General features: G+C 37.4%; 1 protein-coding gene across 1 annotated transcript in view; it reads right to left on the bottom strand.

Moving 5' to 3' along the window:
• NR1H4 (nuclear receptor subfamily 1 group H member 4) overlaps nucleotides 1-16,083 on the bottom strand; it is a 51,595-nt gene that overhangs the window by 2,896 nt on the left and 32,616 nt on the right. Inside the window, exons 4-7 of the mRNA XM_052640843.1 lie at nucleotides 14,893-15,026; nucleotides 12,760-12,858; nucleotides 12,340-12,439; nucleotides 6,977-7,123 (exon numbers count right to left, since the gene is read on the bottom strand). Coding sequence (XP_052496803.1) covers nucleotides 6,977-7,123; nucleotides 12,340-12,439; nucleotides 12,760-12,858; nucleotides 14,893-15,026 — 480 coding nt within the window. The remainder of the gene's footprint in view (nucleotides 1-6,976; nucleotides 7,124-12,339; nucleotides 12,440-12,759; nucleotides 12,859-14,892; nucleotides 15,027-16,083) is intronic.

The raw sequence follows: 16,083 nt of genomic DNA, 5'->3' as shown, positions 1-16,083 counted from the left end.
AGCTAACTCTCACTTGGCACCTGGTTGACCTAGTTTAACTTTTTAATTGTTTTCATCTGGATTACTCCACTTGCCTCCTCACTGGTCTTCCTGTTTTCAGTGTGGTCCCTTTCAATCCATCCCTGAATCACCCTTCTAAAATTCAAACCACACCGTGTCTCCCCAATTCTTTCAAACCTTCAAAATCTCTCCATGGTTTTGGCATAAATGTCTTCCTTTTTACATAAGAAACTCTAGGCCCTGTCCCTGGCCTTTCCCACCGCTGACTACTCACCCACATGATAACAACAGAAGTTAACATTTGAGTACTCACTATGTATTAGGTGCACTTCTTGCGCTGGGAATCATTTAATCGAACACCCCATAAGATGAGCACAGAGAGGTTACATAACTTGACCAGACACACAGCTGGTGAAAAGTGGGACCAGGATTCAAACTAAAGCTAGTAGGCCTCACAGTCCTGGCTGTTAGTTGTGGCTAAGGGGTCCCATCTTTCTATCACACAACCTTTACTCCAGCTGTGTTCAGGCACTTGGAGTTCCCTAAACAATTCTTATCTTCTCAGTTTTGTACATGTTATTTTCTCTGCTTGCAATACCCTCCTCATCCTTTATAACTTACTCCTCTTCATAATTTAAGATTTCTTTGTGCCATTTCCTCCAGTCATTCAAGAGCAACTAGTTTGGGGCCTGTTCTGTGCTTGGCCCCACTCCAGAAAAGCTTTGATTAGGGAATTGTGCAGAAAGAAAAAAAAGAAAGTTTGTGTTGTGACTTATGGATGAATTAAGATGAGACTGAGTTTCCCAGAATTGGTTCACAATAGACAACTCTATTTCATCCCAAACTAGACCTAAAGCCTTAGAGCTTAGGTTGAAACATACCAAGTAAAATTGGACTCCAAATGCTAAAAAGAGTATAATTATCATCTAATAGTACATTTCACAGGCTCAGAAAGTCTGAATCCTCATTTTTAGATGAATCTGAAGAATCTTCTCAAATAGAATCCCTGACCTTTCTCTTTTTAGTCAAAATAGCACTTTTCTCCCCTTCAATGCTTAATCGACCCCAGTGGGCTCTCTTAACAATAGTGTCTTTGTTGACCAACTTGGGGGTGACATCGTGTGGAAGACTGCCCTCTATCCAGCTATTACAGATTGAAGTGAATGCCCATGATCAAGCTAGATACAGCTTAAAATTCAGACGGCTGGAGTATGTAGGCTGGGACTACTAGTCCTGGTTGCCAACAGACATAGTAGTTAAAGAGGTAGTAAGTCTGAGTCTAAAAGCTGACCTATGACGTGATCTTGGGCACCTTACTTAAACTCTTTAAGCCTCAGTTTCCTCACCTGTGAAATGTGAATTGTAACAATAGTATTATATGAGATAAAATATGTAGAGTTCTTAGCACCATGCCTAGGCTTTAGTCACTCTACTTGAAGGTAATTGTTAGGTACTTAGTATAGTGAAAGTGAAAATGTTAGTCGTTCAGTAGTGTCTGACTCTTTGCAACCCCACGGACTGTAGCCCTCCAGGCTCCTCTGTCCGTGGAATTCTCCAGGCAAGAACACTGGAGTGGGCTGCCATTACTTCCTTCAGGGGATCTTCCTGACCTAGGGATAGAACCCAGATTCCTGCATTGCAGGCAAATTCTTTACCATCTGAGCCACCAGCTCAGATGCAGCATTCTGCCTGGCTCATGGTAAACTCTCAGTAAATGTTAAACCCTCATAAATGTTAGAGCAAATAATCATAATAAGAACTATTATTGTCATTATTCAGGAAATTGGGTCAATACATTCGTTCCATCTTAATCTTTGATTAAGCTCATGTACTTTTGTATTTACAAAGCTGTATTTTTGCTTTTTGTTTTGTTTTTGCATTCTGCAGTTTGCTAGAGATGAATACAAACTGGCTGATCAGTGATTTGCCTCAGTATTTTTCTGGGTATTAAAGCTAAGCTAAGATCTGTATTTGTTAATAAGGCCACTCTTTTTCACTTTTGAGAAATGGCAGTCTTCTATATTTGAGTACTATACTCTTCAGTTGCAGTTACCTAAAATAACTCATGACTGTCATTATTTTAAATAATACATAAAGGTTTGGAGATAAGGTTGGTGGTGGTTTAGTCGCTAAGTCGTGTCCGACTCTTGTGATCCCATGGACTATAGCCTGTCAGGCTCCTCGGTCCATGGGATGCTCCAGGCAAGAATACTGGAGTGGATTGCCATTTTCTTCTCCAGGGGATCTTCCCAACCCAGGGACTGAACCCCCATCTCCTGCATTGCAGGCAGATTCTTTATGAACTGAGCTACCAGGGAAGCAGGAAACTGATTTGAAAATATTTATGAAATCATCTTTGACTACCTCATTTCTCATTTTGTTTTCCTAAATCCCTTTCATCTTCCAAAGATGATACCATTAGCTATCTAATTGCAACTGGTAATTTGGGGGGAAAAAACAGGTTAAACTGTTTATTAAAAATGTTCATCTTGTAAATGTTCATTGTAAAGACCAACAGTGAACATAGAGAAAATGTAGAAAATAAATAATAGAAGAGTTTAAAAAGTTATTTTCCTACAGGATAGATAAATATAAAGTTGCTTTTGGAATTAGAGTGGATAATCAGAATTAATCATGCCAGCATAAACAAAGAGATGCTTTAAGTATTTTTGAGTCAGCAATTTCTAACATAAGCAATGTAACAACAGCATCATCCTGAAGGGGCAGTCTTTTCTTGTTTTCCTGCTTCCTCCTCCAGAAACTTGTTCTAAATCCAGTTAGTTGATTTTTGATCACAAGAGGGGGCTATTTTCTAATTTAATCACAAAGCCTACCATGAAAATGTTAGTCGTAAAAAAAAAAATCAGTTTCTGCTTCTCTGTTTTTTTGTTTTCCTTAAAAAAGTCTGTGACTGATGAATTATTTTTCCAATGATAAATATTCTCTGAGAGAATAACCATGTGATAGAACTAACACTATGCTCTTTAAAGTTACTTTAAATGTAAATGTCTTTATTTCCTAATTAACTTCCTAGTTTTAATTGGGAGCAAAAATAAAACAGAGGTATGTGTGTGTGTATCAAACACAAATGCACATAGACAAGGCATCTTCATTTGGCTAGGACACCCTACTCATATTTCAAGGCCAGGTTCAAATTTTGCTTTTTTTGTGGAGCTCTTCCTGTCATTTTGAAGCAAAATTTGTTGTGTCCTCCTCTATGTTCAATTCTATTGCACCTCTCACAATTCAAATCTCTCCCTTCCATTAGAGTGTGAAATACCATCTACATTTTATAAAAACTGGAGTCAACTGCTCTATCCCCAGTGCTTGGCACACTGCCTGACCAATAAAGATGTTTCTTCTTCATATCTGTGTCCTTAGAGACTAGCATCCTACTGGAGACACACTAGGAGATTAATAAATGCTTATTAAATTATGCAATATTATGTTTTGTTTGTTCCTAGCAATGAAGGTTACATAGCTGTGAGATGTCCTAGGAGAAAGGATGCCATTCAGACAATGGAAACATTCCTGTGGTGCTAAGAGATTGGACCTTGGCCTCTTTCAATTGCTAACCTCCACCCAGTGAGTCATTTTTGCCATACTGTTGCCTTGATTCAAATATTTAAGATATTTAATACTTTCCAATAGTCTGAGTGGCTAAAATTTATCTTAGGATAATGGTGCTTAGGAGTTGCCAGGGTTTGGACTGTCAAATTTCGGATTCATCTCAACCGAATTCACCAATTTTTGTGCACCTTGTCTGTGCCAGGCACTGTGTCAGTGCTGGGAACAGTCCTCAAGCAGTGCACAGACTGATGGAGGAGACAAATGCATAAATAAATACATAATGTCCCAAACTGGACAAGTAAAACAGGCTTGGGGAATACTGCTGAGGGGCAATGGAAATATTGACACTTGTGTTACTTTAATACTATCTCTTACTTTGAAGGGGTTTCTTCCTATAATTTGACCCCCAAATTTGTCCCATGCCAAAATTATCAGGTGACCACTTTGAAAAGCAACATGAGAAGTTGTAAGATTTCTAAAGTTTAAGAATTAAAACTTTCTTACAAATATTTTGTCATTTGTCTCTGTACATTTCCAACCTTTCTTTCAAAGACAATCTATGAACTGACAGTTTAAGTCTGCTTCATTAGAGAATTTAGCTTTTATAACAATTTTCATTTTATGTAAGTTGCCAAAGTTAAAGCAGCAAAATCATATATATTTAAAAAGTAGAAAAAATATACTATATACGGTATGCTTTACTATGCTACAACAACTTTATCACTCTAATAAGCATCTCTCTTTCCTCTGACCTCATTGTCTCCATTCTATTATTTGCTTAAATGCAATTTCAGATTGATAGATGCTGCTTGTGCCTTCTCACTCAACCAAAGGGGAAGAACCATGTCTTAGTGGGTCTTTATATTCCCTACCAGCTAGTAGCTGGGGAAATATTAGATCTTAGCAAGTGACAGGTACAATGTATAGAATAGTGCTGGGCTTTGAGTAGAACACCTGTGTTCATCTCCTGATAGTCTGCTGATTAGCTGTATGACCTTGGGCAGGTCACTCAGCCCATGTAAGCCTTTCCCCAATTATAGTATAGGAACATAGCCCTCACCTTTAGAGGCCATTGGAAATACTAAGAAGATGATGCTTGTAAAAGCAAACCATTGCACAATCACAAGGTATATTGTCATCTTGATAAACACTTGCTGAATTGAATATTTTACTTATGTCTGTTGTGGGTAATCAAAAAAGGCCAAAAAACACTATAGTTTTCAGAGGTTATTTCAATTTGAAGTGAACATAACAGAACAAGTTGTTAAGTCTGTGAGAAGTTATTGCTGATTACCTTAATGTAAAAATGTAAACTAATTAGTATCAGCAAGCCCTTTTCAGTTCTATCATATTTTATGGCATCATATGATTATTCCTATTTTTATTAAAAATTCCAGGTTATAAATGAATTTTACATAACACCACATTAGTAATAAAAACCGGATGCACTAGAATTGTGCAAAAAACTCAGCCACAGGTTGTGCCAGAAATATATTCTGAAGCCTCAATTAACATAAATAAACACTGTAATCCTCACTAGGTAAATGTATCTTGGGAGACAGCATCTTAGTGGATGTAATGGGATTTAATAATAGCAAACAAAAGAGTATGAATTTGGAGAACAGGAAAAGAAATTTCACATTATATTCTTTAAAGAGCTCTGTAGGCTTAAACAGGGTAACTTTGAAATGTTATGCTATTCTGGAATTAAACATACAATAGAAATAAGAATGTATTATATTTGCATAAAAATAAAGTTATTCTGAAAGGTCATCTTGCAAGATCAGGTTTTTATATGGTGTGGGGAAAAGGCAATGTTCTGAAAATCCACTGGGGGGTGCAAATTCATAAATATTAATAAATGGAAGCATCACTGTAGATTAAAAATAGGAAGCAGCACATGAATTCGGATGGTTTTCATTGTCACAATATGTGGCTGATGTTTGGGTAAAGTATCTTATGAGCCAGAGGCATACATGTTTCTTTATACAGACTGTTCTAGAAAACTTCATTCTTGAACTTTTCTGAAATTTGCAGTATTACAAGTTCTGTAACTTATGTTATCAAGTAAGGTTTTTTCTTTTTGATCACTACATATTTTTAGTCTATAAGACCCTCATGTTTTCTCACCTGGTTATTGCATTGGTCTCTTTATAGAGACCTGCTACTTGTCTTAATTCCCCCAAATCTTCTTTCACAATAAAGATCTTTCCATAGTACTTTTATGGTCATATCGTATCTGTTCAGAATATTACCAAGAATCCCAATTACGTAAGAACTAAAGCTACTTTTGTGGCATTCAACATCCTTAATAATCTAGCATTCACTGCATTTTCAGCTCCACAAATATTGTCTTGCAGCAATATCAAGGTATTTGTCAGTCCTATACATGGATGCTCTCTCATTTCTCCACATCTTTGTACCTGCAATTTCTATATTATTATATTGTAAAGGCTCTATCTGTTGGAATGCCTTTTTCAGACTTTTGTGGCTTGACAAGTTCATAACCATTCTCCATGATTCAACTGTAATTTTACATGCCTTTTCTGACTCAGCAGGAAGATTTGGCAGAAGGGAGGCACATCTTTAGGCTTCAACTTCATTTTACATACATATTCCTTACACTCCTTTGGAATCACTTGCTTATACACCTTACTTCTCCACTCGTCTGAGTTCCCCGAAGACAAAGACCATACATTCTCATTTCCATACCTCCCCATCACAGTATTCCTCCACAGTAAGTTAAACTGTGTTATTCATTCATTAGTTCATCTGAGAGGCAGTGAAGTATAGTGGTTAGGACATGTGGCTTCTGAAGTCAGGCTTCCTGTCTATCTCTGAAAAAATTATTTAACCACTCTCTTAGTTTTTTCATCTATAAAATGGGAAGAATAATAGTACTTAAAGGATTTTTGTGAGGATTTGAGGAACCAGTATATATTTAGAACAGTGCCTGAAACCCAATAAATGATGTATAAATGTTGCTATTGGTATTGTTTCTTATTTGGCTTTGAACTGAGATAGATAAATAGCTTGATACACAGTCATTCATAGCTGAAGTTTCTGAATAAATGGATCTTTTTTTAGACTGAATAATCCCCACTCCTTTATGTTATTTTAAAAATCATATTAATTTTCCAATATTTAAAAAAATTTCGCCTTTGGTCCTTCATCTTAATTCAGTGAAAAGAATATTTTTGGTATTTTGCTATTACAACAAGAATTTTTGAACCAAGTCACAAAATTTGCATCTATTTAAATTGCATCTTTTCTTTTTTGTGTCATTTTCCATGCTAGTCACAATGGGCATAAATTACATAAGACAGGCAAGAGGCCTGCCTTCATGGCATATTCAAATTCTTACTTGCAGGAACAAACGCTTTTTACCATTAACCAAATTACTTACCACTCTTTCGAATTCTTTCTTCCAATAGGTCAGTATGTCCAGCTGGAAGTTTCTTACTGAAAATCTCAGCTGAACGGAGAAACATAGCTTCAACTGCAGACCCTTTCAGCAAAGCAATCTGATCTTCATGGTCCAATGTCTGAAATCCTGAATGAAGATGATAATCAAATCAGTATCAAAAACTGAATGTTCTATAACTATTTCCGGAGAAGGTCATGGCACCCCACTCCAGCACTCTTGCCTGGAAAATCCCATGGACAGAGGAGCCTGGTAGGCTGCAGTCCATGGGGTCGCAAAGAGTTGGGCACGACTGAGCGACTTCACTTTCGCTTTTCACTTTCATGCATTGGAGAAGGAAATGGCAACCCACTCCAGTGTTCTTGCTTGGAGAATCCCAGGGACGGGGGAGCCTAGGAGGCTGCCGTCTGTGGGGTCGCACAGAGTCGGACACGACTGAAGCGACTCAGCAGCAGCAGCAGCAGCATAACAATATTTCACCATCCCCACTGACAGAAAATTTCCATAAAGTGACTTTGTAATTGTTTAAGACTGAGTAGCCAAATTGAGTTAATAAGTATCTGTTATATTCCCCAAATAGAAGCTGACTTTTATATTCATTGAGCAGGATTTGTTCAGTGAGTTGGGCAAAAAAGGATATCAGGTCTACACCAAATATATATGCTTGTATACTATCGAAGACACAGGCTGATTCAGATGAAATACTGGAGACAAAATGTACTGTTTCTGAACCATTATTTTAGTCACATCAGAAAGGGTCAGAGAGGCTTGACTCTGTAGAATGGAAGTATCCACAAGCCAGAAAACATTTTACATGTACTCAGAGGTTTAAATGAATATTTGACCAACTCATGAGTCTTTAATCTATGTGAAGAAGCGGCATTCTACCCTCCTTGCCAAAAACACAATCAGGGTCACATTGAGGTGTCTGCTCTGAGCTCAGCTCTGCCCATGCAGGGTAGGGAAAATAAGAGAAGTATGGGAAAGAACTGATGACCTGAAGAAATACAATGCTGCCCGGAAAATCCAAAGTCCTTATGCAGGCTTATAGGCTGCAGTCCCCAGCAGCCTCTTTGACCTCACTTTCTCCTTCATCACCTCCTCTTCAGTCATTGAGCTCCAGCCACACTGACTCCTGCTTCTGCTGTGAGCCCACAAGTCTAATTTCGCTTCAGGGCGTTTGCTCTTCGCCAACTATTCCCATGCCTCACTCCCTCACTGCAGGCAGGTCTCTGCTTCAAGGTGACCCTACCTAAAATAGTACTTCCCAGCACTCACTAGTCCCTACCTTCTTTATTTTCATTCATAGAACTTAACACTGTCTGACATGATACTATAGGATTACTGGCTTATTTGTTAATCGTCTGCCACTCTCCTAGAGTATAAACTTTGAAGACAGAAACTTTGCCTGTTTCATTCATTTTTGTTCCAAGTGCCTGACATATAACTTGTATCCAAGAATTACTTGCTAAATAATTTTATAATGACTGAATGAATGGAAAACAAGCACAAACTCGTGTGCATATATGTATTAATACTCAGACACACATGGACACATGAATACAGGCAGAAATAAACTAATGCCATCAGAGTCTAAATGCTCTGGAAAAGCATTAAAGAGCAACAGAATTCACAGAAGAGAGTAATGCCAAGAATTAAAAGTCACTACATTGATGGCAGGCATTCAAAAATACTTGCTTAATGAATAAATGAATGAATTGAAGAACTGAAAACATAGCAAGAGTCCATTAATGGTGATTACCTAAATAAATTATGGTAAATCAGTATAAAATATGACAGTATGGAGGACAGTATAAAATAAGGTCTCTAAAATCAGGTTGCCTGGAATAAAATTCTGTCTCTGACAGTTGCTATCTTTGTGGTATTAGGAAACATAATCTTAGTGCCTCGCTTTCCTCATCTCCAAAATGGGGATTATAAAAGTACTTGCTCCTTAGGATTGGCAGAAGTATTAATGAAGCAATTGCATTAAATGCTTAGTACAGTTTTTGACATACAGTAAGTACTTAAATAATGTTAACTATTATTATTACAATAGAATACTATGCAGTTCTTAAAAGCATGAGACTGATTTACACATATGGACATGTGAAAATCATAGATGCTTAAAAATATATATATATTTTATGATCTCATAAATGTTAAAAAAACCTATGTATGTGTATGTTTGTAGAGATAAAAATATGTGAAAGAAATCAAACCAGACTTCTATTAATCATGGCCTAGAATAAAGATGATACAGGTGGGTGAAGAGGGGACTTTCTAACCCTAACTTTCTGCTCCATATATTTCTGCATTGTTTGAGTCAGGTGATTGAATTACTTACAACGGACACCAATTTATTCAGAGTTTTTCCATCTAAAACTTTAAAAATGAAGTGAAAGATTCCTTCGTTGCCTGCCTGCTGAGCCTGCCTTCTGAGATAGCCCAGATCTATGAGGTATGATTTTAAGGAGGTTTGGAAAGGTAGGAATTTTTTTTTTATCAAAGTCCATTAATCTTTTAAATTCATCCCCCCATTGATAAGCAAACATTTAAATCCTTTTCCATAATTTGTATTTTTCCCAAGTATAAAATCAGATTGTGAGAGTAAAGAATAAGCTTTTTCAAATTATATTCCCTGTCTACCTCCTACCCAAGACTCTGAATCACACTTTTAGAAGCTATGCCTCTTTGTTTCTCTTCCTAAAATATAACACAGAAACTTAAAATCAGTCCTGAAGTCTCATTTCCATCTCAGTGTCACAAATGCCTGATCAAGGCAAGTCTCAGAACATCTTCTGTAAGTAGCAGCTCGCTGTAACCATCTCTTTTCCTATTGGTAATGAATAACCTTCCCCTGTTCTAAGAATTTGAGTCTTTTCTGTCTCTTAAAAAAAAAAAAAAGTCACTACCTTAAAGACTCTAAGAGCTCCTCTGAGGGCGGGAGCCTTGCTGAGTCTCCAGCACCCTGGATAGTGCCTGGCACAGGTTATGTTCAAAGTGCTGAAAGACTCTTGCTGCGTCTTTCACAAAATACCCTTTCATACTGGTATTATATCACTATTATTATTATACATAATAATGTCATTTCTAAAGTTATTGTTAATCAATATTCTTAGTTTCTCAAGATTTTCTTGCCTTTAATTTCCTGCTGTACTTAAATTTTTTTCCTTCTACTTTACTCATAAAACATGCATTAATTATTTACACATGCATTAACTGTTTCTCTCCCTCAGGAACTATGTTAGGCACTGGAAATGAAGAGGTGTAAAAGATTCTTGCCACTGCTTTCAGATAAGCTACTTTCCTGTAAATAAGATTCTTTCTTTTCTTCAGTTATTCCTTGGTTCAATACCAACTGGCCATTTGAACTGAAAAGCCTCTTCCCATAAGCGACCAAGAACGTCACATTCTCCCTGTCCCAGTTATACCCCCCACCCGGTTTCCAGTCTTGTACAATCTTGGTTTTGATCAAGATTGCTCTAGCTAAATTAGCATGCAACAAATTAAGTTTCTCTTTCATTGTTAATAAAGGAATGAGATATATTAATGTTTCAATGATAACAAGAACTTTCTCCCCATGTTTTATGACTTTTGCATAAGCTTATATCTATCTATGACACATTTAATAAAATAATAGCATAATGCTAGCAAAAGAAAGCAAATTAAATGTCTAATTAAAATCCTACATCAGAAGTCACCTTCTATAACAACATTACAGTGTTGTGCTACTATACAAGGTATATATGAGACCATGGGTTTCTACGAGACCATGGGTTTCTAATGTACTAACATATTTTAAAAACACTGGAACAACTTAAACCTATTGACTTAGCATTGATAATGCGGCTGGAAAATGGGGGGTGAGGAGGGGCATAACTTTGGGAGATAAGAATCTTGAATTCCAGTTTATGCACTGGCACCATCTAAATGGGTCTTCTAAGGTGGCTCAGTGATAAAAAATCTGCCTGCCAATGCAGGAGACTCAGGAGACACAGGTTAAATCCCTGGGTTGGGAAGATTAGCTGGAGAAGGGAGTGGCAATCCACTTCTTGCCTGGAAAATCCCATGGACTGTGGAGCCTGGTGGGCTACAGGCCATGGGGTCACAAAGAGTCAGACATGATTGAGCATGCACACACAATCTAAATGATTATGGATAAGTCCCTCTCCCTCATCCCCCACATACAACTGTTCATCAAGCCCTATCAATTTTTGAGTCTCTCTTCATTTCCTCTTCTCTTTCTCTGCTATTGCTTTATCACAGGCCCTTTACCTAGATTGGTGTAGTAGACATACTAACTGATTCTGACTACCTGCAATGCTTCCCTTTTCAAATCCATCTTATACACACCCAAGAAAGTCATATCTCTGTGACATAAATTTCATCATGTTCTACTTCAAAAATAAATAAATAAATAAAGCCACCAAAACTCCTTACCATCCAGGGGATAAGAATTAAATCCTTTAGTTATGTCCTCATCAGTCTGGTACCAATCTGCCTTATGTCAAACCAAGGAGCCCACCATAGATACATTGAATTGTCTCTCCCATCTCTAATAATCCCATTCTTGTTCATGCCTCATTACATTTTCACAAGCAGATCTCTCAACTTGGAATGCCCCTTCTTTCCTATCACCAGGAAAACTCCTTTTTTATTTTATATCCAAATCAAATAAGATTCTTTCTGAAGCCTCCTGGTCTTTCTCAGGTACAATTAGGAACCACTTTCTCTCTGTTCAAACAGTGCTTTGTGTACATTAAAAAAAATTTTGGCCTTTAGTTACTCTACTTGAAGGTAATTGTTAGATACTTAGTATAGTGAAAGGGAACGTCTTAGCTGCTCAGTCGTGTCTGACTCTTTGCGACCCCATGGACTGTAGCCTGCCGGCTCCTTTATCCATGGAATTCTCTAGGCAAGAAAACTGGAGTGGGTAGCCATTCCCTTCTCCAGGGAATCTTCCCAACCCAAGGATCAAACCTGGGTCTCCCGAATTATAAGCAGATTCTTTACCATCTGAGACAGCAGTTGAGACGCCGAGTCAGACACGACTGAGCAACTTTCACTTAGTATAGAATAGGTATCAAAAATGCTTATTGGATGAATAAATGGATGAATAACAATTCTGCAAAGTTTCCATTTTTAATCTATCATTTGGTGAATTATTATTAATGATTTGTTGATGAGTGGAACATGATCTGGCTCTAATATTTCGTGTCTGTAGTAGACACATGAATTTAGAGCAGATGTGAGATGACTCCCATTCAATTGATAAACAGACACCTGCCTTTCAACATCACAAGAATACTGTATAGTAGACAAGTAAGTATGTGCAAAGATACCTGGAAGTTTTTTTGTGAATTCTACAAGAACCTGTACATGACTGGTAGCCATTTCAGTTAAAATGAGAAAATTTTCTTCTGCGCTGAATTCTTCTTTTAACTAAATTTTAAGAAAAAAAAGCAAACAATAAGTAGATCTGAGAAATCAACATAAAATTATTAGACTATAGAATCATATTTATATAATAAAATTTAAGACCCAACTCATATTTTCAGATCTTTGGAGAACAAATGCTTTTTACCAAGCTAAATATGAGACTTACTCTTTGTTTGATGTAGCAAAAAGTTTAAAATATAACATTAATTCTAAGCCCTAATCACTTTAAAGTAACAAATTCATATATACATTTGACCTCCAAGGTAGTCAAAGCTCCAGAAAATATTAACTTCAAACACATAATTTTCAGATATTGTACATACAATTTTATTTGTTATTTCCTGAGGCATCCTCTGCTTGCTATATGAATCCATAATATAATGAAGAAGATTCTGTTGATCTGGGGTGAGTTCAGTTTTCTCCTACACTGGCAAAAAAATAAAAGGTGTTAGGGAAGGTGGTTATAAGGCTTGTTTCTCATATGTACATTCATCTAGAGTAAACCGCTAGCAGAAACTGTTGAAAAAAGCCCTAAATATGGCAGAAACTGTGCATGCACTCTGTTACAATGTGTACTTGCTTTCTCTGGGCCATTGGACAAGTTCTATCACATTTCACTAAATTTGTCCAAAGTGGCTAATTTTCCTATCTACAAAACATGGATAGCAAAATATTCCTTTCATGTATTTCTTATGAAGAGATAATAATCTAGATATGAAGCCTACCAAGACAATTCACAAAATTACTGAAAATTCAAAGTTTAATCATAACTAAGAACAGCTTCCCACATATAAAATGGAGACTCCACGTAAATGTAGTTATGTGGAACAGGGGTCAACCAACTGTAGCCCATGGACTAAATCCACCTGGTTTTATAAATGTATTTCAATAGAACTACACTTGCTTTTCAGTGTATTGTCTATATTGCTTTTGTACTACCATTGCAGAGTTGAATGGTTCTCACAGAAACTGTGTGGCCAAGGCCTAAAATATCTGGTCCTTTATAGAAATGTTACCAACCCCTTAAGAAGTGAGTCATCAATCTGGACAATTCAGACCCCAAACACCTCTTTCCCTCTGATTAGCATCTTTTGTGAGATGAGACTAATTGTGTTAACTCGTTGCTTCCTTTACTAAAGTGTTATTGACAAAGCACAACAGCAAAGCAATATAGCCGACCCTTGAACAACACAGGGTTTGAACTATGTGGGTCCACTTATGCATGAATTTCTTTTGTTAAACATGTTCTGCTGCACTACGAATCTGTGGTTGGTTTTTGAATTCACGGACACAGAACTGAGGTTATTGGAGGGCTAGCATGTGAAATGACACATGGATTTTCAACTGCCTGAGAGTGGGTACCCCTAATCACCCTCATGTTGTTTAAGGGTCATCTGTACTTTTAACATAAAATTATTTTTTCTGAAATGAATACAACAGAACATAGCTGAAAAACTAAACATGGATGACATTTTCAACAGTGGTATAATATTGAGAAAGGTATGACTTGACTGATCATAGATTACTGGTTTTTCAACTAATGGAAAGTCAAAATTTTTCCAGAAGTCCTGGGCACCATCATCATATGTTTGGCCAAGCATCCAAGATGCTGTTCCTCCGTTTTGTCTGAAATCCTGAAAGGATTTCTTGGGTAATTTGTGACCTCGGTGGGAATGGCCTTTCTCTATTGATCCACAGATGTGTATTCACCCTGTCTTTACCCCATGAGGACTAATCCACAAGCCTCTATTGAATCCACATCCTTTCTGGTCTGAGCCTTCCTTCTCAATGACAAGGAAAAAAATGTCATCAAAATGTGGTTAAAAAAAATCCTCTTTATATCCAAAGCCATTCCCACTGGCAAACTTGGGGAAGCAGGAGAGGAATGGAGTCAGGAGATGGGAGCTTGCACTTACTCTACTTCATCCATGCTTACATGGGCTTCCCTGTATTTACTTCTGTGTTTCATGTGGCTCAGATGGTCAAGAGTCTGCCTGCAAAGCAGGAGACCCAGGTTTGATCCCTGGGTTGGGAAGATCCCCTGGAGAAGGGAATGGCTTTTGCTATCTTTTGAATTTTTACGTGGAAGCATATATTACTCTTTTGATTAAAAAGCAAAGAAGAGGGACTTCCCTGGTGGGCCAGTGGCTAAGACTCCATGGCCCCAACACAGGCATTGAATTGAACCCCTGGGTTCAATTCCTGGTAAGGGAACTAGATCCCATGTGGTACAACTAAAGATCTTGTTTGCTGCAACTAAGACTTGGCACAGCCAAATAAATATATAAATATTTAAAATAAATAAATAAAAAGCAAAGAAGAAATCCACTTGACGCACACTTGAAATGAAATCCTGATGTGGCTGTAGCCCTCGTCTGAAAGCCCCCCACCCATGTCATGACACCCTGGAAGCTCAGCAGCCGCTGGTTCTGACCAACACCGTGGCCCATCATTACCCTGCATGACTTAGTTGTCGAGGTTACTTGTCGCAGGTCACGTCCTTCACTGTCTTCATGGATGGCCTGATCTGCATGCTGCTTCACATTTTTTCTCAGTCGTTTAGATTTACACTGAATTTCAGTTAACAAGCCTGAAAAAATAAGCAGAGTCTTCACCATCCAAGGAAAGTCCTATTGTATGTGTGTGGTCACAAGGCAGCTGAGATATAGTCAGCTCTAAAGGTCTCCTTTGCCAGCTGGCACTGAGCTGATTCTAGCCCTGCTGACACTGTAAGACTTGACCTTGAACAAGAAATATATCTCCTGTGAGTCTGTTTCTTCCTTGATAAAATGGAAATGATATTTACCCTATAGAGTTTTTTGTAGATTAAATATGACTAGGTCACTTTTTAAAATGAGTTAACAAAGAATCTGTAATAACAAAGCATTGTACCCATGTAAGGTAGTCAGTAAAAGAAGGTGAATGACACTCACCCTCTTCCTGGCCTAGGGGGGCCTCAGAAACTAGTGTTTCAAAACATAATATTAATATTATTTTTCATTGATGTTTATATAATGTACTGTAAGAGTATATTCAATTTTACATTAAACACAGAAGTAAATATGTTGGGTAAAATGATGTCAACATCCTTTAGGGAAAAATCTTAAAGTTCTGTTGATTTTCAGAATTGTATAAATTATTGAGAATATAGTTATAGATGAAAATAACTCCAGGAGACTTTGAAATTTTTTTTTTTTTTTTTTGAATAATCATGGGACTTCCCTGGTGGCTCAAAAGTTAAAGAATCTGCCTATAATGCAGGAGATCCGGGTTTGCTTTCAGGGTAGGGAAGATCCCCAGGAGAAGGTACTAGCTACCCACTCCAATATTCTTGCCTGGAGAATTCCATGGACAGAGAAGCCTGGCAGGCTACAGTCCATGGGGTTGCAGAGTTGGACATGACTGAGCAACTAACACTTTCACACTTTGAATAATCATACGATATCATCATGAATTTTCACTTAAACAGAACAATCTAAAATAGTGGAGAGCAATCTCCCATGTTCCCATTTAACTTCCTCATTCTCTCAATGTTAATGAAACAAATCTCCAAGAATTTCTTTGTCCAGGGCATGTATTTTACAGGATCATACAAAAGTTCCTGTATCTGTTGCTGGATGAGTCTGTGTTTTCATAAAATTATAGAC

The sequence above is a fragment of the Budorcas taxicolor genome, chromosome 5 (genome assembly GCF_023091745.1).
Source record: "Budorcas taxicolor isolate Tak-1 chromosome 5, Takin1.1, whole genome shotgun sequence".
Lineage (NCBI taxonomy): Eukaryota > Metazoa > Chordata > Mammalia > Artiodactyla > Bovidae > Budorcas > Budorcas taxicolor.
The sequence above is the reverse complement of the archived record's forward strand: the minus strand, read 5'-3'. Positions and strand labels throughout refer to the sequence as shown.